Source organism: Aquila chrysaetos, chromosome 15 (assembly GCF_900496995.4).
Source record: "Aquila chrysaetos chrysaetos chromosome 15, bAquChr1.4, whole genome shotgun sequence".
NCBI lineage: Eukaryota > Metazoa > Chordata > Aves > Accipitriformes > Accipitridae > Aquila > Aquila chrysaetos.
This window is the reverse complement of record NC_044018.1, coordinates 15,503,102-15,529,525: the sequence shown is the minus strand read 5'-3', so window position 1 is coordinate 15,529,525 and position 26,424 is coordinate 15,503,102. Positions and strand designations below refer to the sequence as shown.

Genomic DNA, 26,424 nt, shown 5'->3' with positions numbered 1-26,424 from the left:
TTCCAAAGGCCAGAGTATTTGAATTTAGTCAGCTTTAGAAGTTTACCTTTTATTCTGCTCCATCTTATTTTTAAAACGAGTCAAATTTAGCTCAGGTATGTTTAGCCTCTTTCTACTTAATTTATTCCTATCTATGTCTGAGCAGTTCTGTTGTATTAAGAAAAGACTCCTTGTCTTCAAATAGTTTTTGTCTCTAATGTAAAATGACATTATTTCTGTAGAGGAACATTGAAAAATTTACTGGATATTCATATTCTAAGGGGAAAATGAGTAGTCAGAGACCTGTGCATTTGACAAATCAAATGTAGGGCCTCATCCATTTCCTTGGAAGTCAAAGGAATTAATTTCCTTGACCTTATTTGGAGTAGTAATGTATGTAGCTATTTTCTATGACTGCATTGTTGTAGTAAAAAGCAAACAAAATATTTTAACTCCTAGGTCTTTTCCTGTCAATTTACTACCTTTCTCCGTCCACTTTCCTCTGTGTTTCTGGTCCTTTTCCCTCCCTAAGTGGTTCCCTCCCTCATTCTTATCTTGAACTCATTCTAGCCTAGTTTATTATTACAAAGCTGAAGCCTCTTTCCCTCACTGATAGGCACTGGTGGAGGGTCAGTATGTTTGACACTTGTCCTTTCTACAGCGCTGATCAAAGACCCTGCGTGCTTGCATTTGTTAGTGTGTGATGAGAAACATCCCTCTGAACTGCTATGATTTTATTCTTTCCAGATTTACCTGTGATGATGTTGACTTCAACTTGCGTGTCCACAGTGCTGGCCTTCTCATCTGTCGGTTCAATCACTTCAGTGTCATGAAAAAGCAAATTGCAGTAGGAGGACAGCGATCCTTCCACATTAAGTCTAAGGTGGGAACCGAGACCTCTGTTTCATTGTTGTTAAAATTCCATTTTTCTTTTTTGTACCCTGTAACCAGGAGAGCTGAGGTATTTTGGTGCATCACCAAATGCCAGTAATGGGTTATGTGTGCCATGTGGGTTTTTTTTAATTTCTTTCTGAAATCCACAATATTCTTGGCATAAGTGCACCTTTCCTTAATCATTTTCCTTTAAAACTTTTAAAAATAGCTAAAGTGTCTCTTTACAATCCAAATGACCAGTCACTATGAGTTTTTTATCTATAGCTATTGAATTGCTCATCTTCATATGACTTCATATGTAGGAGTACTTTGGGTTCAAAGAAGAAACCTCAAAGACTCTATAAATACAAATATAATTCTGTGAAACTGAAACTTTTTTGGTAGCAGATATTTTTGGCTGAATGACTTTGCTTCTTATATAAATCTTAGATTTGTAGGATAGAGATATATTTTATACAAACCAAAATTCAGATAAGTACAACTTGATCAGGATTGATCTGTACCAGAAATATTTTTTCCTCATAGGTATCTGACACTCCAGTTTCAATCTCCCCTGCTCAGTACATTTGTGCTCCTGACAGCAAGCATACCTTCTTGGCAGCACCTGCTCAGTTGCTCCTTGAAAAATACCTCCAGTATCACAGCCATCGCTTCTTCCCTCTCTCACTGAAGAATTATAGCCATCCAGTACTATCTGTGGACTGTTACCTTAACTTAGGACCACAGGTACTGCACAAAATAATCTTCAAGCAGCTCTAGAAATGTATAGGCTATGTTTTGGATGAGTTTGTTGATGCATTCCTTAATAATAGTTACACAGCCTTTGAAGAATCAGGTATTAGATCCCTGTAAAGTTAAAAATAAAATTTTTAGTCCCATAGAAATATTATTAGAGGCTTCAAGTAAAGTACATGGAGAACAGTACCAGAGTTGTCCTAAATACTAATACAATCTGTGAACTATATTAGATTCTGAATTAACACAGAGCACATTTTTCTTTGAGAAGTGTTTTCTCAGTCTGCTATAATTTGGCCCTTCCTACAGCAAATTTCTTCCATAAGAGTTCTTTACAGATACTAGCTAACCCTTAGAAAGCACGTCAAAATACAAATGTTTTTAGTTCACTTTTGACTGATAAGCTGAGGCAGTGAAGCAAATACCAAGAAAACAGTCAGAATGGGAGAAGCTGGCATTAGATCTCAGGAGCTGTTGGTGCTCTCTGATGAGTTTGGATCTAAAGCCAAGGTCATACTTAAACTCAAATGTAGGTCAGATAGTAGTGTTGTTCAGGAGAGAGAAACTGTTTTTACCTTTTCACCTGACTTGAATACTAAATGAAATTCAGTCTTGCTGGATTTACTAAACTTCTTTACCAAAACAGCTGTGTAATGACCTTGCCACATATGCTGCTCTCAGAACATTTTGAACTATATCTTTTAATTTCCTTTCTGGCTGAGATCTTACAGGTCTATGTTCCCACCATATTTGGAAAAACAAACTCTGTGGAAGGACATTGTATGGTTACTGTCTTCATTCATTGCATCCTTTCAGCTCTAACCATTCAGCGCAGGAAAGGAGTTCTGTTTGGTTCTGGAATTGTTACCTGAGCTGGAATATGATACAAGAGGATTGAAGAAATATAGATAAATATAGGCAGCCTGGGCCAGAGTCTCAGTTGCTGTGGGTCAACCTTCCTCCACTGAATCATGCTGATTTATGCCATGCTGATTTAGGGTCTGCCCTAGTTAAGTAGTACCATGGCACTTTGGAAACACTTGTGCGGAAGATTCCTTGATTTAAATTTATAAATCCTGAAAGAGTGCGATAAATATTCCTGGTTCCTAGTGGATTTGGGGAGCAGCCATAAAAACAAACTAAATAAGAGGAAACCTTGTGCATTTATGTATATGCACAACTCTACTGACTTCAGCAATCCTATCGTAATGTAAATGAAATTAGGCATTTCTAAAGGGTTCTTTTCATGTCCAACTGCACAGTTACTATATTTACTCGTGTGTAGCTAAACTGTGCCGTGCAGGTGACATTACGGTTGTGGGGAGCTATTGTTACTGCAGCTTTCAAACCCTATCATATCTAAACCTCATGATAATAATAGTAGTGAATAGTAACGACTAATACATAGTTATGAATAGTGCTTTTATGTAGATTTTTAATAAGTAGAGGGATGTTTAAGAAGGAACTTTAAAGAACACAGTATTTGGAGTTGGAAAGCAATTCTGAATTTGAATCGGGTGCAAATACTGAAAGCTTGATATCAAGCCTTAGCTTTATATAAAAGCTTGAAAAATGTTAATTTTTTTTTCCCCTCTCCCAATCAGATTGCAGTTTGCTATGTGAGTTCTCGGCCTCACTCTCTGAATATCAGTTCCTCTGGTTTGACATTCAGTGGTCTCCTGCTATACCTCTGTGACTCCTTTGTTGTAGCCAGCTTTTTGAAGAAGTTTCATTTTCTTAAAGGTGAGCTGCAATAATTTTATTACAGAGAATTATATGACCTGACTCTGGGAACCTAGGGAAAAATGTATTTTATATGAAAATATACATACATATATATGTATATACATGTATTCATATTTGTCTTTATACATCCCACCCATCTTTGATGCTTGATCATGCTGGCTCTGTACTGTAGTAAACTGGTATGTAACAGTGCTGTAAGTTCTGTATGCCTAGTGTATATGCATAACTCTTTACTTCATGTTTGAAAACTGAGTATTTAAGATTTATATATGAAGCATTTACCTATTCTTGCAGGTTTTCTAATTTTCTTTAGAAAATGGGTCATGGACAAGCCTCCATCAAAATCCATTTACCATCTTTGGAAGTAGAAGCTGGATCATTTAAAATTTATTCCTAATAACCAGTTTCTTCTCCATGTAGTCCTTATGATGGTGGATAGCAGCGGAGACAAATAACTTCCATTTGTATTGCAGGCAGTCACATTGCAAACTTCTTTTGGATTGTTCTGCTACTATCTTAGGCATTTAGCACTCTGGGGATTTGTTTCAGTCACAGCTATAACTGTCACTGGAGGAAGAACACCAGGGCAAATGCCTTCTTGAAACAGGCAGAGTTGTTATGAACTGCTGTGTTCTTTGTTGCAGTTAATACAGTTTCATGTAGGTACGTGCAGCAAAGTGCAAATTGGGGTGTACAGTGCTTTTACCTGCACACGCCACTGAAGCCACATGAGTGCCAGTGCCTGTGCTCATTCTGGAGCATTGTCCACATTTTAATCAGCCTGTAGTTTCTCTAACAAGGCTACCAGAGTAAGTGCAAATGAAAGCAGTCCTTTTGTACTGCATTTTTTTAGTGACCAGAGGCTATCAATCAGTTTCATTTTGCATAAACAATATGATTTTTATAGCGTGTAACAAAGTGTATTTGATTTGGGATTTCTCCATCTCCCTTGGCAGTTTACTTGATTTTCTAACCCACCACATGAGCATTAAACACCACATGGCCGTCTGTCTTGTTTCTTTTTATTATGATCTCGGCTTTTTTTTGACTTGGGCATTTCCACTTGTCTCACCATCTCTCATTCAGATTATTGAATGCTGGTGAGATAATTATTTCCTCTTAATTGAGCACTTTTCTCAGAAGCCAGGAAATCATGCATGCAAGTTAAAATGGTATCAGCATGCCAGTCAAGGCAGTTGATATTGTTTACTGAAATATGATTTTTCTTACTTTGGCATTCTGGATTTGCCTGTGCCCATAGCCATATGGACCAGATTCTTCTTTGCCTGCACATTAGTTCACCAATCCGAAAAGCGCTAAAGTTTGTGATTAGTTTTAAGGACATGTTTAGACCATTTCTGGTCAGCAAAGCAGAGCTTAGTCAGCCTTCATGGTGATTGACTTGTGGTGTAAGTGTTTTGCTGAGTGAGAGTTTCACTCAACAAGGTAATGATCAGCAGGGCTAGAACAGTAATGGATGTAGGGCTTTATCTTGTTTTCTGCCAGGACTCATCACCACCTCCTTAGACCCGACAGCATTGCCCTTCCTTACCCTAAAGTGTAGGGAATGTAGTGTTAGTCCTGTTTACTAGATGAATACTAGATACCTCAAGTTACACAAGAAGATCCTGATAAACAGAGAGCTGAACATAGCTCTCCTCAGTCCTACATGAGTGTCTTTATTTTCTCCCAAGCCCACTTGTAACTCCTGCTTTGAAAGTGGTGGAGTTCTACATGCTAAGGGGTGGTGGGAGCTGGGTGACCTGAGAACAAAGGGGATACTCACGTGGGTTTCTTTTTAACTGTCTGCTTAGGTGCCACCCTGTGTGTGATTTGTCAAGATCGCAATTCTCTTCGCCAGACTGTTGTCCGGCTAGAGCTGGAAGACGAATGGCAGTTCCGACTGCGGGATGAATTCCAGACTGCCAATGCAAAAGAGGACAGACCACTTTTCTTCCTGACTGGACGACATATTTAATTGAAAAAGGGCACATTTCCTGAATGATACAAGAGACTACTTGCTACAATCTCACAAAATTACTTTTGAGAGGCTCTGCTTTCTGAACAGAAAGAGGACTGGTTTCCATTGTTTATTAGAATATCTAATGAGACAATTTACACTCATATTTTTTATTTTCACTCAAACATTGAAGTGACTTTTCGAATTTAATTGTCTGACAGAAGTCATTCCTAATTCCTGGGAGAGACACTGAAACTTACTACTCCCCATTGCAGAAATAATTTTGGATCAGAAGGAAGGTCAATGAGTGCACTTCTTCTGTGACAAAAAAGACCACATCCAAGTTCATAAGAAAGAGTTTTAGAAAACTTTTTGTACATTCCAGAAATAGGAAATGTAAATTTAGGAGCAGATTTTGTTTTACAAGTCTTATTTATCTAACAGTTGGCACAAGGCAACAGGAATTGTTACAGTTTTGTGGTATACTGCTACTGATTGATCCAGGTAGGCTTTTTATATGAAGATTTGTAAAGTATATTTCTGTAGTAGTGGGAACTCAGTTGGAGCCTTAATTTTTGGAACAGGTGCCACACTGGATAGTTTTACCATACAGGACTCTTGGGATAGAGGCATAATTATGTGTCTGGTTTTATTAGCATAAGGAAGAGAGTCAAGAAAGTGGATTTTAAAGTGAGATCTGAACATTTAAACCTGAAACTGAAATTACCTTAAGTAACTGAAGAGATCAAATGGTGAGACTGACCTGCAAGTGACTTATTACATCTAGAACAGTGGTGTTTTCTGGATTCTCATTAAACTGTTGCACTGGCTGCAGACTTCAAGCTGGGCCCAGTGCACTCAAGACAGCAGATGAGACGGTTCTGAAACCCTCCCAATACACTTTCTGGGGATATTTTCTTGCCAAGGTGCTTCAAAAGAATGAGAAAATGGAGACTACATCTCTGAGGAATTCAGGTGGAAATCTAAAAACGTGTTCTAGAATGGCACCAGGCATCACGGTATTTTGTATGCTCTAAATGTGAAGTCAGTGATCACAGACTTTGTCTAGGTTTTTGGAAATACTCTCTGAGCTGCAAACTTCCTGTTTGTCTTTATAGAATCAGTGTTAACTTCACTCAGTCTGGGTGCAGGAAGGATGAGCACAGACATTGTCAGAAGACATCTAATACTTGGGCAGTCCTTTCTTGCTGGATACACCAATGGGAGGATCATTGATTTTATACTGATGAAATGCCATTAGGTGGCTGAGTCCGTTACGGTACTGGCCTTGAAATGCAGACATCAGTATGACTATGCCAAAGAGATAATTTAGGTTCATTTACAGGGAAAAGATAAGTTCTGTAAGTTTGAGAGACTTAGATTGCTATGTACAAGGTAACTGCTAGAAATCAGTGGGTTTCTTTATTTCATTGTCCTTGTTTCAGAGTGAGAATTCACTTTTAAGTTTTGGGAAGGAAGGTGAGCATTGTCCTATGTAAATAGTATTACCTGTTCAGTTTTCACCAGTTGTTTAGTTAATTTAAACTTTTTTAAAGAAGTGTGACATTCATGTCTAATCCATCCTTTATAAATAAAGTTCATGCTGCATGGACATCTGTCTTGGTGATGTACAGGAGTGTCAAGTATGCTTTTGTAGGGGGCGGGGCAGAAAAGGGTTGACTGAAAGGAGTTAATATAATTAAGGAATGCCCTGACCTGATCAAGAGAAAATACAGTACTGCTTAATGGCCTAAAGCATAACACAGCCTCAAAGGTATAAGAGTTTTTACAGGAACTCAGGACTAAAGACAGCAGGTTGAAATCTCCTTTCATGTAACCAAATACTTAACTTATACCAAGTGTCTGTTAACTTTTCCTGTGGTTTAGATTTAAGATTTGCTTTGCAAGTCTTCAGACATCCATTTTCTCCAAGAAACTGAAAAAAGGCCTAAAGTGTATAATAATAAATAAATAAAAAATAAATCACATCCTTTCTTAACATTCTGTTTTGCCACAGAGTCTTCAAAACTTTGACAAAATGCAGCTGCTAGTGGGCTGAAACCATCATACTCCTGAGTGTTGCTTCCGCATTAACCTTTTGCTCCATGAGTTACCTACCTACTGTGTCCTGTCTACAGGGTAGGAGTCTCAGGACCTGGCCTCACCAGACATATGTCTATCGAGTGACCAAATGCGGTAATTCTCCATCATGGAGTATATACATAAGCAATCGTATATGGTGAAACTGGCTTGCACGGCCCATTGTCTGATGGAGCATATCCTGTTATAAGACCAGATATGCACTTACTGTGTGACCAAAATGCAGTTACTTCCCATCATACAACCAGCTATGCACCCAGCATGGTAGAAAAATACAGCATTTTGTTCACGGATGCCAAAAAAGTAATGATAGGTGAGTCAGGGAGAGCACTCTCCAGAGCTCCATCCAAAAGTTTCTTCATCCCTGACCTAGTTTACAAGCCAAGCTCCTTTAGAGTGTAAGCTTTCAGGGAGAGGGACAACGTAGGGTTCTTGTCCAGCTGGGACTCTGAGGTGATACAGTAATACAGATAAATAATAATGATAAATAAAAGCAAATCTGTTTGGGTGAGACTGGCATCCTGTGCTGCAACTTCCTTGTGCTGCAGTTGTTTAGCAGAGTGCATCTGTAGGTCCCAGCTCCCAGGTCCCAGCTCCACCCTCCTCTTGTCTTGCCTCCTGTGGGAGGGAATTACTGGCTTTCAGTCCCAGTGACCTTTGCGAGAAAACCTGGCCCATGCCTATTACGTACACAAGTCTTTTAAGTATTTCCTTTCTGACTTTGGACGTGGCAAGAAGATAGACCTCTCCATCACACAGATTGACTTGACAATGTAGTAGCAAACAAAATAAAAGGCACTGCCTGCATGCTTTTACAGACTTTTTACAGCCTCTACCTTCTCTAGTGCCTTCCATGCTTGCTGGTTTAGTCATCCACTATTATCACCTGCGGATCATATTGTTAGCATGCTCTGTATTGTGTGTGAGAGAGTGAAGTATTTTATGATTCAGCTTCTGCAAAAGACAGTATCCAAATATAGAGACAGTTACTGGGAAGGTGACATTATTTTCCTTCTTACCATCCTCTCTCCACTATCAAAGGACTCTTCACAAGCACTTAAACACTGATGTTTGGTATATAATCATCTGGGCATTACAGATGATTTGAACACTCGGGGATGTAAGGGATTTCATCCTTCCCTAGCAAGTGCCTCCCGTTGTGGTGATAGGGAGTGTACAGATCTCGGCTCCCACTCTGTGCCTAAAAACAGCTGCTAAATATTGCTGGAGATGGGGCTGCTTTTCAAAGGCTGTATCTGTGACGCTCTGTGGTGAAATGTGTCACTCACACAAAAAGAAAGAAGTACCAGTAATAGACAAACAACCCAAAGGAAGGGGCAGGGGAGAGGTTTACAGGGTGGAAAATGGAGAGCAAGGGAAGCAAGCACAGGCCGGCACACTGGCAGGCACCCACACACCCACTGCGCCGCACCACGCGCAATCCGCCACTCTGCCTTTCGGTTCTCCCACCAGAGTCCTCCGCTCACACGTTGTCCCCCACCCCTCAGCAACCAGCCTTAATATTTCATCAGCTGTCACGGAAATATGGCGGCTATGCTGAAATAAAATCCATATTCTTTCCTTTTTCCTTCTTCCTTAAGGACGCAGCTCTTTAATGAAAAGTAAAGCCAGTCCCATATATCCTCTGCCTGTTGGCTGCCTTCGACCACTTATCCCTTATCCTTGCTCCAGTCTTCACCTGAAGAAATACTCAGTGGTTCTGGTTGTGGGAGCAGCTCGGAACACCTGGCATTTGTTTTCAAGAGTGAAGGTTAGAATTTGTTGTGCTGCATGTTTGCCAAGCCTTTGAAGAACTAGTTTTACAAGGTCAGGTCGGAGGATGGCCTGGTGTACACCTGGGAAGATGCGGCTGAAGACAGTCACGAGTATGTGTATGGAATGTTTTTATCTTTAAGTGTTCTGAGGACTGGCAAACGTCCCAGCTGAGCCAGATATGCGCTCCTGTGTTAGTAATATTGGCTGTATGCCGTTAGTTCTTTCCAGATCCTTGTTGAAACATATAGAAGTTTGATTCTTTTGTGAAGTAAATGGAATCCTGTACAGATAGCTTGAGCGCTTAATTTAGTTGCCGTACTGGTCACTTGCAAATGCTTTTATAACATTTCCAGTCCTGTGTGGACAGCCCCCAAAATAACCATTGAGTACTGTGGAGGACACAACTCTGGGACTTTTGAGGCAATAGTCCAATTGCTGGCATTGCCCATTGCTGACATGTTATTTGGTAAGGGAGTGATGGAGTATCGGATATAACAGCGAGACTCCTGCTCAGTGAGAAAAAGATGTTTGGAATGAACTGCCATGATTTTAAGAAAAGCTTCATAAAGCTGCTTTATATGCAAATGTGGCTTTGATTAAAATCCTCAAGAAAATTGAAACATTTGATTTAGATTTACACAGTAATATAAACAGAAGGAAATTTCTTCACACTTGTTACATGACTGATGTGTTGATTATGCACTTAAACTATGAACATACTTAAGGAGTATTATTCTGGCAGTGTGTGCTGAGGTGCTATAGAAAATGTTGAGTGGTACTTTTATCAGCAACTTAACAATTTTCCTTACACTTAGAGACAACAGGATTGATAGGAAAGTGAGTTTTTACTTGTTACTACCATTAGGGACCAGTAACAGTTTGGAGAACAGTTATTGACTCACAGGGTATTGCGATAACCACTGGATTAATTCTGCATCATATGATACCTATGCAGAACGTGGTTGTGCAAACAAATGGAACCTGGTTTTTGGTGATGGTGTGATTTCTTTCTATTCAAAGTTAAATTATCCTTTTAAATACTGTTGATTTATCAGCCGCAAATCACATAGATCTGTCCCAGACGAGATGGCACCTGTGTTGGGACAGGTTGGCAGCAGTGTGTGCCAGTCTGAGATCCCCCGCTAGGCTCATGTTTGGGCTGAACATGCAGCATCTTGAATCTTACCTCTGCAGGAGATGCAAAACAGGAGAGTTACAACTCAGCAGCTGTGTATGGTAGATTTTATTCTTGCTTTCTTAATATAGCCCTATTTCAGGGACCAAGGTGCTATAAATTGCCGTGGGTGTTTACAGGACAAAAGCCTTTACAGAAAGAAAACAGAGAAGTGCAGTTCCATACGCTTTGTCCATGGCAAGTGCAGTAATGTGAAAAGGCCAGAGAAACTTAAATTATTTTAGGTGAGTGACACTGTCCCAGTACAGTAGAGTCGTGATTGTTAAAAATACCTTAATCTTTAAGTTCAACAATTATTCTGTTAAAAATAAGATGACATAATCTCATCAGTTCAGCAAAGCAAAGTTCACACGAAGGTTACCATGAGCTAATACTCTATATTTAAATATTCTGGGATGATTACGAATGTTTTTTTCTTTCTCATGATGCAGCACTTACAAACGCTGTTTATAAAAAGAAGTTGGCTCCTGTTTACCCTGTGTCATCATGCAGTGAAATCATTAGGCAATGTTTAAAACTGGCATCAAGATTTCTGTGTACACTGCATAATTATCCAGTGAAACTCGTTGTTACAGGCTCTCACAGAGGCTACGAGCTGAGCAGAAGCCCAAAACCCATTGTGAAGCTTATGTGAACTGAGTCTGAGAATATCTTCCGTGAATTTTGCGTCAGCCCCTGTGTTCCATGTGTGTCTTTGGTTGAAAACACCAAGTGGGGAGGTAGGAGCAAAGTCGTGAAGTCCTGAGAGTGGGGAAATGAGAAGGGAGTGAGGGAAAAGCAGCTGCTGGGGTCGTGGAGGGCACTGGGAAGGAGGCGAAGAGAGAGTGGGCTGGCTGTGTGGGCATGGCAGTGGAGGAGGTGGGAAGGGGAGCACGTGGTGGGAATGGCAACCTTGGGAAAAGGTTGGGAACCACTGTCCTAATTTATCAAAATTATGGAGAAAGTTCTTTTTGCATCTGGTTATTATTCCATTTCTGGATTTCTTGATCAAAAGTGTTTGGTGATGATAACCCTTAGACATAGGATACCAGACTATCAGATGCATTGATCTAGGAACAGCAGTCGTTAGGTTCATATACATTGCACAGAAGAAACGCTGGTACTTGTTAGTGCTGCCTAGTGAAAGCAGAACGGTCCTGAAGTTGGATGGTGCAGAATATGACAAAGGCTTCAGAAATACAGTGTGCTGGGAAAGATGCACAGCCACTTCCTGAAGAATTTTATAAATAAACATTACACAACATATTAAAATGATTTAAACAGTATTTCTGATAGATTATTATACTTACCCATCACAGCTTGAAAGCAAATTTAACAGAAGAAATGGGTGGGACAGTGGAAAATTACTCCAACAAACAGTGGTTCCTATCTTTTAAGTTTAGTGAATAGACCTTTCAGCAGAAGCAGGAATGCCATTGAAATGCATTAGGTGTGGCATTTCCCTGTTTAGCTGAAATGAGAAGAATTGTATTGAATTTCCTTCCCCAAAATTGTTCCAGAAAGAAAATGTGATCTGTCAGATAGCTAGTAAGTGGGTTTCTGTGCTCACAGCCTTAACATTTGGTGTACAACAGAAGTACAAGTAACTTGAGCATCTTGGTAACTTAAGTGCTGTGCTGGTTTCTCATGGAAGCATTAGCCTATAACTTGAGAGTGACTTGGCTATTGGGCCACCTTAGATTCTGAGTTTCTAACATGGAGCATAAAAGAATCTAAGTAAGCATCAATTTTTCTGAAAATTAGGTCTCTTCCAGATGCCTTCCAAATCAATGTACTGTGATCCTATGTCACCCATCAGGTGGGAAGTCCATCGGGGACTGGCACCAGCAGATCAGAGCGGCAGACTTGCAGGGGCAGGAGCAGGTCAGAGCTGGCAGCGCGAGGCTGCGTGACAGTGCACGAGGGATGCTGAGGGCAGCCCAGCAGACTCCCATAGGCCCAGTGAGTAACTGGAGTGAGCCGAGAGCGTGTTGCTAGTACCCGATGCCTGTCTTGTGATGCAAACTGACATTTCCTTCGCCATGTCAGACATTTGCAGCAGTTTGGCAGCTGCGCTAGTTTTGGTTGATGCACAGGAATAGCACCTTGCTCCCAATCCTTCCAAAGCTTAAAGGCAACTCCACGCAGCAGTGAGTTTCCCTCTCAGCTGGGATCTCACAGCTCGTCTCGAGACCCCAGAATAAATTGGTTTAGGAACTGTTTCAGACTTTAAAAAGCTCTTCATATTGTAGTTTGGGATAAGGAGGATGACAGAGGCAAGTACAGCTGATTCTGACGTTGCTGTTGAAAACAACGCACTGTCAAACCACAGCCTGTGTGACTGCGATACCCTAATCCTCAAGCTGACAATGCCTGGTGGGCTGCCAACTATCTTTACACGCTGCCCGGCTTAGTGACACTCACAGTGATGAGAGACCACGTGCTGGCAAGAGGCTATTTCTCTGTTCAATGCTGTATTTCCAAAGTTTTCTTTTTCCATCACTTAATTTCCGACTTGCTGAATTTGCGTATAGCTTAAGGTTAAATATCAAACATAGCTGGGCATATTTGTTCATTTGATAATCATTATCAGCTCTTAGCTAACACTAGGACTCTCCTGCAGTAGTATGCTATAAATAGCCCATTTCATTATATAACTCAGTGGAAAGATTTAGAAGCCTTTGCCCAAAGTCAGAGATGTATCAGAAGGGTTCAGGGGTTTTAATAGCAATTTTATTTCACCAGCTACTGCAGCCGGATGCCTTATAAGCAGAGGAATAATAAGTCATAAAATTCAAGCTAAAGGTTGTGAATTTGAGAGCATATCATAGCTGTGAATTAGTGGTCAGTTTGGGCACAAAGCCTCCTCTAGGCCTGATCTTGGTGACAAAGCTGCCATTCCTATCAGCTGCCAGAAGTGATTTCAAGATGCTGGACTTGGCAGTCCCTGCTACAGAACCAGAAGTCTCACAGCTATCAGGGTGAGTTTGTCTGAAGTTACATGGGGTGAGATCTATAATAGTTGGGTTCTACACTCTGGTACCAAACCAAACTGAAACGGAAGACTGAAAGGGACAAATGGAAAAGAAAATGGCCCTCTTTCAAACTTGATTGCACAGAACAGAAAAGCTGTGCTGCTTTCACATGCATGCAGTTATGGTTGTGGAGCTGTGCAGCTGTGCAGAAAGGCAGAATTATATTTTGACATTAAGAAGCCGTCTTGAAAACAAAATTAAACCATTAAAATCCGTACAAAATATGATTGATGATGGTAGTAAAATGTTGGCAGTGAAAATTCCTTATATTCTGTTCACAGAATTTATAACTCGGCAAAGTGTCTGACCATAAAAATCTCATATGAAAGTAAGGATACCAACTGCTTGGAAGTGAATTTGTGTTTGTCAGGCTCTAATTTTTCACTGAACCTTATGACTTAATTAGGATACTTGAGGATTCAGTTGCAAGGAAAGTGTGCTCTGGTTTACTGAGCTCAGGTTTCTTGCTCTGCCTGCTTCCAAGAACTTCAGCAGGTAAAATTAGCAAGCAAACATGATCACTGGGAAATTATATTCTCTGGAGCTTTGTTGTCAACAGCTAAAACCTGAAGGGAGCATTTTTGTATATGGCCAAAACCAAGAGTGGTTTTAGTAGCATATGCAAAGAATGGGGGAAAATTACCAGCTCAGGATATCGTCTGAGGAGGAAGACCAGCCAGAGACCCTCACTGGCTCCCCTTGGTCTTGGGTAAGAGCTTATGCGCTAAGGTTACATAAATAACACTCAAAGCTCTAGAAAAAAGTAACAAGCTGTGCTGTGTGAACCTAGATAGAACTGAGTATCATCAGCTTTTTTACTCTTCTGTTGAAGTTTGTGTTTCATTAATGGTTAGATTGTCTGTTCTAGTTCTATCTGTGGACATTTTAAAAAAATGTGAATGGGGAAAACCTTCTTTTGCTTCTGTTGTGTATGTCAGATGCTACAAGAAAACCTGGCTGATTCTGTACTGTTTGCTTTGCTGTCTCAGTGGCCGTGTAAAGCAGCACTGTTGAAAGATACCTTTTAGGTACAATGGAGGGAAAATGATGTAAACAATAGTGTAAATGTTTGCTCTGAAGGTCTGAATTAAGAAAAGAGCCAGTGAGACCCCTATTGCAAACACAGAAATGTCTTGCCATAATTTTTTTAGTAAGATAGAAGCTGCCTTAATGAAAGACAATCATCTGCACTGCTGGTCCACTAACAGTGGTTGCATGGTCCTGTGTTTTAAGATCTGGGTGTGATGCCTAATGCTGCTAGAGAGGATGTGGGTCAGTATGGTTTTCTGATGGAAAGATAGAGGATGCATTCTCTCCGAAATGGCTTCGAATGGAAGTAGGAACAGCTCTACTGATGGTCTGGGAATTCTCCAAGTTTCAGGAAAAGGTGGGGGTGGGGTGGGGGTTGGGGGGTGTCCGACCAAGGCTTTCAATTACTTAAAAAAAAAAGCATTAAAGTGATTAAAAAACAATTATATGTCTTGAAATTAGTATTTATGGTTTCATTTCATAACCTTAAATTTCCATATCTTTTTATAGACATACACATCTATGATTTTTCTCAAAATGTCAATGTTTGAAATGGTTTCTAAGTGTTTGTGGTCAGGCATGAACGTGTGTGTAAGCATGGAACTGATATTTCCTGCAGATGCCCAAGGACTTATCAGAGACAATTGCTTTTTGAAGGTAAAAGGCACAAAATAAATTGGCTTAGCTGATGATAGGAATGCGGACTTAAAATAGTCTCATCTTTGGAGGAACATGCAGGGAGGATGAAAAGGAGTGCCAGTTGTTCTCACTATCAGGACACAGGTTTCCTGGTGAGCAACTGTGTGTGTGTGTGTTGGTGAATGTCTATTTTTGATGGGTAGGAAGATAATTTATAGATGTCATTTTCTTAATTAAACGTAAGTGGAAACTTCCTGTTTCCACTGAAAATCCCCTACAGGCTGAGCAGAATGGAGGCTGGGTGTGCAGAGGTAGGTACTGAAGAGTTAGCTGATGGCTGGAGCGCTAAGGAACATCTAAACCACATTCAATATAAACCAAACTCTTGAATATAAACAAGGCGGCAGGGATTTTAATTTTTTTTTTTTAAACTTCAAACATCAGTTGCTTTCTGGCTATCAGTCCTACACAACATTTTGCCTATTGCATTTGTATGATGTGTAGTTTAGCTTAAGTTTCCTTCTGGGAATTTTCTTCACATGCAACTCTCTTAAATTACCAAGGGAAATCATGGATCCCACTGCTCCATGGAACAATCTGTTCTGCAACAAATGTGTAAGTTTCATTACAAGTTAAATAAATAGTGATATTCAGCATGTAAAGCATATTGGATTTCTGATAGATCGTTTGAAACTATTGCTATCGGCCTTTAGGAGTTGCTGACTCTGGACTTCTGCTAAGGACTTCAGAAAAGAAGGACCATTTGCCTCCATAGATTTACTGAAGTGCTTCTGCGTGTCAGTGTATCGTAGAGTACAGAGAAAATTGTGGTCCTTGGAGAGGATGACGGAATACATATATGTGAGAATATTAAAAGCTCATAATAGAGAGCTCTTCGATAAAAGGATTCCCTAGGTATGCAGAGATAAACGTATAAGCCCCAGGCTTTGACATGTAGCGTGTAATTAAAAAATTACATGCTTCCAGAAGCAAAAATTTGTTTTTATAAGCATCTAGACCTCAAAACACTTCCCTTGATTTACCATGATGTTGCAAGAGGACCACACAAATATGATTTAATACAGACATTTTCTTTCCCTAAGGATATGAATGAGATGATTGTACACTTCTGTCCTTTTCAGTGGAGGAATAAAGAAAAAAATAACAAATAAATTACACACGACTGAGAGAAGCTGATATAACACAGTGGGGATGGTGGTGCTAGAATTTAAACAGAAGTGCCCTTAGACTTGAAACAGAAATATACTTAGGATGACAGCTTTATGGTAACTACACAAATGAAGCAGCAAGAAAAAATTACCTTCAAAACTTGAAAATCAGTTCAGTTTCTTTTCCACTTTTGACCAGTCATTGGCAATGTGACGGCACGTGAAGTTTAAATAGAAAATTGTGACTAACCTGTGTTGTTGGAAATGGGAAAGTTCGGAAGGGAGGACTCCGCCATAGCGGTGTGACCTGAAGCCCAGGTTGCTGCTGGACTATCTCAAGTTATGCTATCCTTAAGTATTTGCCTTTCTACAACCCCTGTGAAAGTAAGTTAATCATAAATCCTCTGCAATTGTTATAGTGCATTGCCACAACTTTGTATGGATAATGAAAATGTGGATACCTCTAGCCCATTCTTGCACCAGTTTAGCCCACATCTAAATTGGGGAGAGGCTGCTATATGCTACAGTGCTCTCTCGTGTTGAGAAGAGCTTATTTCCCAGTTCTGGCTAGCTTTCTCCCCAGTCCATCCCTGCTGCCTGAAAGCACTGTACTGGCAATATCCCCATGTTGCACCCTGCAAAGGCAGGAGGAGGTGATGGCTGAGGAGGTGAGAAGTTCATGATGTACAGAAAGAGGGTAGAAGACAACATGTCCACCTCGGGGGAATGGTCTGGCTGTGATGGAGGAGTCAAATATGGCAGTGCTCTGCCACCGGCATTTTGACAAGGCTGGCTCTGCCCCACTCCCCTCTTCCCACTGGTGACAAACCCTTGGTGACAGACTCTACCAACCTGCAGACAGTGACAGTGTCTGCAAGTGTCTGACAAGCTGGGCCATGTGTTACTGGCAAGGAACTCGTCCCAGCCTCACCATTAGCGTAGGGCTGGCACCGGCACCGGCAACCCCATTTGAGCATATTTGCCAAACGAGAAGGGCTGGGGAGCTGGAGAAGGCCGGGACCATTCCCGCACTCACCTGTGCCTCCCTGAAACCACGCTCGCCCCGGTCCCAGCGGTCGGACACTGCTGCGTTGCGGGGTGGCCCCGTGCTGCCCCGTCTGCTCTGCTGGGGCAACCCAGCAAGGCGGTGGAGCCGCTATGGCTTGTGCCCACGCAACGCCAAAAAGCCAAGCCGGGCCATAAGTAACAGCAGCGGCGAAGGGGTGCCGCGGTCGGGACGTCCGCGTGCTGGGCACGGAAACGTGATTTCCCGTTTTGTGCCGGGGACGGGCACGCGCGGGGCAGGCGGTGGCAGCTGGGCTTGTGTCGCCTGCTGTCGGCAGGGGACGGGGCGGGTGGCGGGGACGTGGAGGAAGGCCGTTTGTTCGGATTCCAGCTTTTTCATTGTTTCACCAGTTCAGTCAGCTATTTTGTTTTTAAGAATGTGCTTGAAATCCCCGTGCTCTGGGGCAGGCAGCTGTCTTGCCAGCGAAGGACGGTGGGGGGCTGCTCGGGGGGAGAGACGCCGGGCTGCGCGGCCGCCTGCTTTCCAGGGACAGACACCAGCTGGGACAGAGGGGTCCCAGAGCGGCTGTGGAGCTTCTCTTCTAACCAAATATTGCCCAAAACGGCCACGTGTGGAGAACGTTTCTGCTCCTCCAGCCTGGGGCAAAGAGCAATCGTATTCAGCAGGGCGACGGGAATATCTCGGATGGAGACATGGTGCCTGGCCTGACTTGCCCCCCAGCATCCCTGGGCACTGCTGCCCTCCTGCTCTGTCCTCCAGCAGCCCCAGTGGCTGAGCCATGGGGGGATTTTCTGAGTTACACTTTGCAGTAGGCATTGAAAACCAGTAACATATTTAGCAAAAAAACCCCCACACTGGAGAAAAGAGAGTATTATTAAAACATCTCCAAGCTGTCCACACGGTGGTGTTTCTTTCAATTTGACCCCATAAAGATTTTTTTTTTAACCTGATAAGTAATAAAATACCGTGGGCTGTGTAGCTTAGCTAACAGGTGATGTCCATGCTGTTCACATTTAATTACAGAAATATCTAGGAGGCACATTGAGAGTACTCACCCACCCTCATTATCACCAAATTTTAGAGCAGGACTTGGCCTGTCAAAGCATAGCAGACACAAGGACATGTGCGCAAATACCTGAATCTAATACAAACTTCCCATATGGCCCTAGGCAAAATTCAGGTTTTATTTTCCAGTGTTTCCACTTATTGTAGGTAGCTCTGCTCTGAGATCCCAGCTCGATACCTTCACGTTCAGAGGAATTTCTACAAATTTCACCTGAACTGCAAGGGCTGAGCATCTGTGAAAATTCCCCCTGAGCTGCTCGTACTGGGTACTCAAAGTAAATGGGCACACTTGAAAACTGTAACCTTCATTTCCCTCCTCCCCCCAACTTTTTTAGGTTAATTTAACCTGAAGCTTATATTGTATTTCGAGATCCTCTGGGATCAAGCCTTATAGAAATGCGAAGTCTTGCTGCAATTAAGTTGCCATCTGCTGCCAGTGCTACAGCTGCAGTTGGTGCTGCCGTGGGAGAGGGACTGGCTTGGCTTCTCAAGGGCACGTTTCTATCGGTCTCTGCCCAGTCCCAGGCCAAACCACCGGGTCACTGATAAAACACTGTTATTTCTCCAGGGCTGCAGGCAGTCCTGGATTTACCAAATTCCAGTGGGGATAACAATTTAATTAGCATCGGTTTCTCTGGAAAGCTAAAAACACCTGCGTGTTTCTCACCATGAGACTTCCTGCAAGAAAACTGTTGTCCTCCGTGAATGGGAAGGAGGGGGCTAGGGCCAGAGGCTGCTCTCACCCCACCGGTGCTGTGCCGGCTCAGCCCGGCCGGAGGTCAGAGCCCATCTACCTGCTGGCTGCAGTCACCTCGAGTGTCCCGCACTTTACAGCAAGGATGCCCCCAGCCACCCTGACAGCAGGACAGCTCCCAGCTGTCCCCACAGATGGGGACGGTCTGGGCTCTGGGACTGCCCCATCCCGTGGACCTTCCCCCGTGAAGGATCTCTCACACGGGGCCCCATTCCTCCCGGCTTTCCGACCTGTGGCTGATCTGTACCACTTCAGGCACAAGGATTCCACTACAGCCCTACGCACAGGGTCCACGGCGTGGGCTCTTGTTCTGGTTGATGTTGGTGGGGCCTTTTTGCAGCCACCTGCTGAGCAGACCTCAGGCTTTTCAGAGGCAAGAGCTTCTTTCCCCCACGGTGGCCTTACCCGGCCGTGCCCGGCAGGTCAGCAGCTGCAGCGCCTTGCTCCCGTTTCGGAGGGCTGACACTTCAGCAACCGGAGGATGTATTTTTGCAAGGGTAAATGTGTCTCAGAGGTATTCACCGCAGATCTGCTTTCCTTCAGCATCAAGCACATGTGCTGCCTTCCCACCTACTGAAAAAACAAACCGTAATTTGAACCCGGACCCTTCCCTGTGGTTCACCCTGGAGCTCCCAGAGCACCATTCTGGGGAGCTGGCTGGAGACTGAGTCCTTTTGCATTTTATTTAGAGCAGATTGCTGGAGGTCAGCAATCCTTCTGTATCTGCAGATCATGTCTCAGAGAGCCTGCCCTGTCTTAATATAGGTTTGAAAGTTCAGCTTGGTCCATGGGGACAAAAGGCTGTGAGGGCAGTAAGTGGTAGGCAAATAGTATCAAGGCTGTCAGCTGCTTCGCCCCCCCAGTTCCTGTCGCCTACGCTGCCTTTGCATGATAAGCTTTCTTTGCACGATGAGTAATGCTTTAATAACACTTATTTATCTTATGCTGCCGTAAATGCAAAGAGACTGTTAACCTCTCTGTTTCTGACTCTCTACTCCTCGTAGTGGTCTGGGACAGCTGAATCTCACCTGGAGCGGGAGTTTGCACCATGTCAAGGCCACAGCCTAAGGACTGGTCAGCCCAGGGGTGAGCTTCAGCAGCCCTGACCGAGTGGCTAAGCAAAACCTACACTGAGATCTAGGGTGCAAGTGCAAAACACTCCTAAACGTGGAGCACATGAGAAAAACCCAGTCCAAAGAGGCAGAAAGCACAAACACATCTCACAAGAGACAGGGCTGCCTTAAAATCTGAGATTTTTGAAAGCAGTGATACATATCTGTTTCCTGCTACCCACTTTCAGACGTCTGCATTCAAAAATTTATCAAGCTCTTTCCAGTCATGGCAAAGGTTAAAACTTTTTTCCATTTAAAAAGTCCCCTGTCTCTGGGAGATAAGAAAAATCTTCCTGAAAAGCAGCAGAAGTCTGGCGCTTCCACTGCAGGTTCCCAAAGAGCTTCTACTCCAAATCAACTAGCAGATAAGGGCTGGGCTCTCATCAGCTGAGTGTTTCCCACCGCCGTCACCCAGGGAGCCGTGAGATCGGAGGTGCCATAAAGGGGTGCTCATGAAAAGGGACCATCATGTTGGCATCCCAGAACATGCAGCCTCTGGTTTTAATGGGCACAAGCTGGGAGCATCATCAGAGAAGACCGTTCATGGCAGAATGATTCAGGAAATGCAGAACTGTCTTCTACTTTGCTGAAATTATAAGGGTGGGGCTGGTGTTAAGGAAATGGGAGCAAATGGTGTTGTGGATCTCATTGCTTTTACAGAGCTACAAATAATTAAGAAATTGCAAACGAAGCTGCAAATGTTGAGGGCTAGAGACAGGCATGGAAGCGAGCATGGGAACAGAAAGCAAAGCTGTGCTTGCCTGTGGAGTAAAGGAGCAGCATGAAGAAAAGGGCACATTTTACTGCAAAGCCTTGCACGTGCCCATCCTGACAGGGCACGCTGCCTTACAGCTCAAGCCCCCACGCTCCCAGTTTAAATGCATCACGAATTAGAACTGAGGAACATTCCACCTGGGATTGCAGTTCATGAAATGAGGAAGGAAAGTGACCCCAAGACCATCCTCAGAAATAATTTTCTCTCTTTTGGTACCAGTAGGCACCCTCACAGGAAAATCAGCTGCTATTTTTATAAGAATTTACCAGTATAATGTCATATACATGAATGCAGAGAGAAAAAGAAGTTCCTGAAACTGTTTCTCCTTTAACCTATGCTCTGTATTGTTCCAGCTGGAGCTGGATCCTCTGCTGCACCTTCACCGCCATCCTCGAGCTCTCTGTACGCCTGTGCCACTGCCCATCGTTGCTGTATTGGGATTGTTTCCCTGCAAAGCTGACAGCAAAGGAGAGTCTCTGGTCAGCTTTGCAGAGCTTCTTTGCATTGCGTCCTGTCGGGGCCTGAGACTCCCCTGACGGGCAGGAGTTTTGCGTGCTTGCACATGAGTTTTGTTTAGGTTTCAGCAACTGAAATTCTGCGGCACTGCCACGGTGCTCGGGGGCAGGAGTCAAGAGCCTGTTTATCCCTCAGTAGTACCACTTAGAAGTTATAGCTCTTTAAATCTTCAACAAGTGGCAAGCTGTGATTTTTATCTTTACGGTCTCACAGGAAGTTCATCATCAAAACCACAGACCACAGCACAAAAGAGCAATCATTTACACGAACATAGCAGGCACTACATTGCACTGTTACTAGGCAATGGAGACATGCCCATCCACAATAAGTTCTCGATCCTTCCTTCAGAAAGGCCAGGAAGAAAATACTTGATGGAAGAATTTATGTGGTTTCTATATTCTCTTGCCCTCTCTTCCTTTCTTCCCTTCTGTCTTCTGAATTTCGCAAAAGCCTTGGTCTGATCTTGAAGTAATGCTGGGTTTGTGGCATCGCTGCTGAAATGCATTGCTATAATGGATGAGCAAATTGTCCTTTGCCCAACAGAGATGGGGCCAAGGGATTGCATGGCTGCTCCCAAGCAAAAGAGGCCAGGAAGCAGCCCCCTTTCATCAGGACCTGAGCAAACAAGAAAAAAACTGCAAAAAGAAAGAGGCTGAACATTGGCAGCTGGTCTAAAAAAACTTTTTTACAGGTTTACAGGATCTGAATCTGTGTTCAGATACACTCTCCCTCTGAAGTCAATTGTATCAGTCATCTAAGGATGATCCCTCAGAGGAGTAAGATTTTGCAGGATTAGTCTAGAAATTAATCCAGTACACAGAGTATTGCTACTTTTCTTTGCTCCTTCTTCACTTCTTCAGTGGCAAAAGCTGGAAACTTGGAGCCTTTGAGCTAAGTGGTAGGTATCTGATCCATGGATCAGGTGAATATTTTTAACATTTTCTTCCTTTAAATGCAGAGCCAGTAATGTGTCTGCAGAGCCACAAAGACAGAAAATATGTTCTTTTTCATTCCAAACAAATCCTATAGTTGCTGCTTCAATTCATTGATTTATTGATGGTATTGTCTATCAGACCAAAATGGCCACATTGCAAAACTCTGTAATATGGAAAAAAATTTAGTGAGAATAACCGTTTCATGAAGACAATTTGCTAGAATTCCCTGAAGCCCTTCTGAGCTACAAAATACCTTAAAATGAAATATATATTTTTCAATGAATTTTCACAAACAAGTTGCAAACCCCAGTTGTGCTCCTTTCTGCTTTTGCAGTTGTATTGCTGCCAAAAGGCCTCTAAAGTGGAGGATTTCTAAACCAAAAGTGACCTCCAGTGGTCACACACATTATTTATGGCTAATGCCTGGAATTTATCTTCCTCTTGTTAGAAATGAGGCAATGTGGTAAGTAACAGCCTGCAGCGAGCATGGTCAATTAAATTGGATGTATCCTTTAAAAAAAAAAAAAAGGTCAATTAATCTGGTTGTATCCTTACATCCAGACATTTTGTATACCTGCTAACCAGTATGAAAGTTTTTCATTTACTTACCTTTACATCAGCGTTTTACATCTCAGGGGTGTTTTTTCTGCATTATGCTGGGGTATAATGCACCATTTTCTTTGCTCACCCTCTGCATGTAGTAAAGCTTTGATGCTAATATCCTCCATATAGCAGTCTGCTACAGGATAGAGATGACCTTTTAGAAAGCAAGTAATAGATCATCAAGCATTTCAAGGTTAATTTTTACTTACACAAGCAATTAGGAGTTCTGCATAGCTTTGCTAATAAAGTCATTAATTTTCCTTTAAAATCTGGAAATCATGATGGATTGCCCTATCTTTTCCTAAGTATTTTAGGATCCCATGGACTCATCATTTCTTGGATGCTTGAAGGCAGAGAAACATGAGGCAGAGGTATAAGTCGGGGCTTTGTGGGATTTCCATCCCAGTAAATATATCTGAGAAATCTCTAGAGTTCAGGGGGTCTCCTTTCATCACAAATGTCTGAGCACTTCCAGTCTGCCAGCTTTTGCTTAGAGGTTTTTATGATTCAAAGGCATCTGCAGGGGGGCTTTCCTGAAAAGGGGCACTTAGGAAATTAAATGGAAATATACTCTTTAATAAATAAATAAATTGCAAGAAATATTTGTATGAAAACTCTCTTGAAAAACAACAGTTTCATTAATTTGTATTAGCCTAATTTAAAATAAAACAGATTAAACTTGAAGGAGAGTTTTCCCATAGGTATTTAATTGTCCTTCGTCTCTGTATCATTAGTTAAATTCGATTCACTGGCTGAGTCCTGGCATTTTTTGGAAGGTCACTGGAGATGCAACAGTCATTGCAACTGAGCTAATTTAAAGCAATATAGACATGACCTTTGGTAAAAATGTTTGCGTACTCATAAATCCCTTCCCCTGGAAATTTTATGTTGTGTGTGCAATAGAGGCCAAAACTTGAATGTAAGTCAAGTAAGATGACTCTCAGCTAAGATTGAGAAATGACCTGTAGCTCTTGGTCTAATCAGTGCAGTGCTGGCCTGAGACAGGATGACAAAGCTATTTTCCCTTGTGCTGCTGGATGAGTTTCAATAACCCACTGCAACTTTCTCAGTTGCTCCATCTGTTAAAAGGGGATTATGCTAATAACATCTTTTGTAATATACTTTGAGACTCGTGGAGGCTGTGCTGTATATGAGAGGGGTAATGCATTTAATAAACAGATTATAAACACAATAATACTTTTTTCCCCCTCCTATGTAAAAAGTAACATTAAGTGAAGGGAGTTTAAATGACAGAAGAAGGAAGTTTGCTTTATTTTTCATTTCATCTCTCCCTTCTGCTTCCCTCCAGCAGCTGTGTTAGACTTGTAAAGTAGGAGCCCATGAAGATGGCCACAGAACATTTCTGCAGCAACATGTTTGGATATAAACTGTGCCATAGAGCTTACATTTTGCTCAAATTTTATATACTTTCTCTCTCTCTCTCTCTTTTCCCCCTAGGGTAGGGTAGGTTGTGGATAGTCAGGCCCTAATGGTATAGCTGAGAACAAGTAGTTTCCTGTAACTCTTATTTATGTGACTAGTTTACTGATTTTTATATTCTTCCTCCTCTTGTAAGTGCTGCACAAATCTCAGTAGATCAGGAAATAGTACAGAAAATAAAGCTCTGTTAGGACCTGTGAAACACAAAGACAACGAGTGGTAGAAGGGGAACGGCATTTTATCTTGGCATAACTCTGCGACAGACAAAAAGGTGGTTTATTAATAGGGGTTTGGCAGACATACTACACCAACCCTTAATGACTGCAAGAAGACCAAAGCAGGTGTCTAATTTCCTGCAGGCAGTATGTGCCTAATGGGTGACAGGTTAGTGCAGCAGGAGAGGCAATGGTCAAGTTTCCCAACTCAGTTTTCTCAGCGGTTCTGGGCAGCTGGGTAAGAGAGCAAAGTTTCTGCGATGGGTGAGGCACTATGAAAATGTTCTGGACTAAGTATTAACCCAGTGCTTACTGCAGACCCAGATATTTAGCTTTTGCATGGGCTGGGCACTTTTCCTGTAGCCTGTAAGTAAGAAAGGACTACTAGTGGGATAGCTTGTGGTGACAGAGCCGGGTTTGGAAGAAAGGCTGGGAAGAGACGGGGAGGGTTAATGGCGAGAGTGAAGCGGAGTTGGTGGGTGAGGGATGACAGATCCAGAGGGATGGGGGCACTGGCTGGTGGGGAAAAGGTTTGCCTTCCAGAGAGCACCCATGTAAGATGTATGCAAGAGCTGGGCTGCATCCAGCCCAGCAATGCTTCCCCTTAGCTTTTGGCAGGAGCTGGAGGGAGCCTTCACCCTCCACTGAGAAGGGCTGCCAAAGGCCAGAGGCATCAGACTTTGGCTCTTCCTTGCATGGCATCTGGGAAGGATCCTTAATCCCAGCTGCTCCAGGGATTCCCACAGGTTCCCTGGGGCTTCCACCTCCTGCTTTTCCATGGACTCATTTTGTCTCCACCCATGTCGGAGGGAGCACAATATGATGCAGCAGGTTTTTTTACCGCATTTGTGTTCAATGGAAAGGGAGGGTTCGTTCGAATGCACAGAAGGATTTGCTTCTGCAATCCAAAACCAACAAACAATCCCGTTGGAGTAAATCAGTCCTTGAAATCGTCTCTACCTCTCCACTGCCTACAGAGGGAACTGTAAGCTTGCTTAGGTTTTGGCTAAGGTTAGGGAAGTTGCTACTCACTGGGCATCTGTGCGACGTTTACACATGGAAGAGGCAGTTCTTCACTTTAACTGGCTTGTGCCAGTTCACAGCTATTGAAAAACAGTGGCCTTATTTGCTTGGTAACGCTAGTGGTTTATTATCTGCTTTATAAAAGGTCTTTATAAATCCCCAGACAAGAATCCCTGAAACCAGGACATCAGGAGTGCTGGAGCAGACATACCTCCTGACCACTCGCTGGCCTTGCGGCAGCTGGGCAGCACATTCCTCACCCTGCTGTACACATCAAGCAAACTTTACAGCTCATCCTACGCTGCCTACATTAGTGATGTCTTGTTCCTTATTATATTAATAAAGCTGGTGACAAGCAGCAGACAGTGAATGACTGACCAGACTTTTGAATGCTAATATTTGGAAATCCTTCACTTTCTTAAATTAGGGAGAATTGCACAAAAGAGAGACCCTGGCACAACCTTTTCGTTTTGTCCCTGTACAGTGTGTGGCAAAGTGGGCACAATTAAAGCTTCTAAGTGCTGCTGAAGGCCAGCAAACAGCAGTATAAAATGTGAGTCTTAATGCTTGTTCTTTTCCCTTGTAAATCCTAGGATACCTTAATAGTGACAAAAATGAAGCTCTTTTGACTTCTGTTCTGATTTTCAGGATGTATTTGCATTTGCTTTCACTTCTCCATTGCCCATGAGAGCTTTGCTGAAGAAAAGTTGACTGTTTCATGGA

At 42.6% G+C, this 26,424-nt stretch overlaps 2 protein-coding genes across 5 annotated transcripts in view; both read left to right on the top strand.

Annotated features, from left to right (window-relative positions):
* GREB1 (growth regulating estrogen receptor binding 1) overlaps positions 1 to 6,926 on the top strand; it is a 123,950-nt gene extending 117,024 nt beyond the window's left edge. For all 3 annotated transcript variants that reach the window (XM_030037932.2, XM_030037933.2, XM_030037935.2), the window contains 4 exons: positions 727 to 862; positions 1,399 to 1,599; positions 3,213 to 3,351; positions 5,169 to 6,926. In XM_030037932.2, coding sequence (XP_029893792.1) covers positions 727 to 862; positions 1,399 to 1,599; positions 3,213 to 3,351; positions 5,169 to 5,332 — 640 coding nt within the window. In that variant the 3' untranslated portion in view covers positions 5,333 to 6,926. The remainder of the gene's footprint in view (positions 1 to 726; positions 863 to 1,398; positions 1,600 to 3,212; positions 3,352 to 5,168) is intronic.
* Positions 6,927 to 13,904: 6,978 nt separating this feature from the next.
* Positions 13,905 to 26,424, top strand: part of LPIN1 (lipin 1) — an 84,540-nt gene continuing 72,020 nt past the window's right edge. The window contains exon 1 of one of the 2 annotated variants that reach the window (XM_030037486.2): positions 13,905 to 14,108. In XM_030037486.2, coding sequence (XP_029893346.1) covers positions 14,019 to 14,108 — 90 coding nt within the window. In that variant the 5' untranslated portion in view covers positions 13,905 to 14,018. The remainder of the gene's footprint in view (positions 14,109 to 26,424) is intronic. The other variant, XM_030037488.2, reaches the window with a different exon arrangement.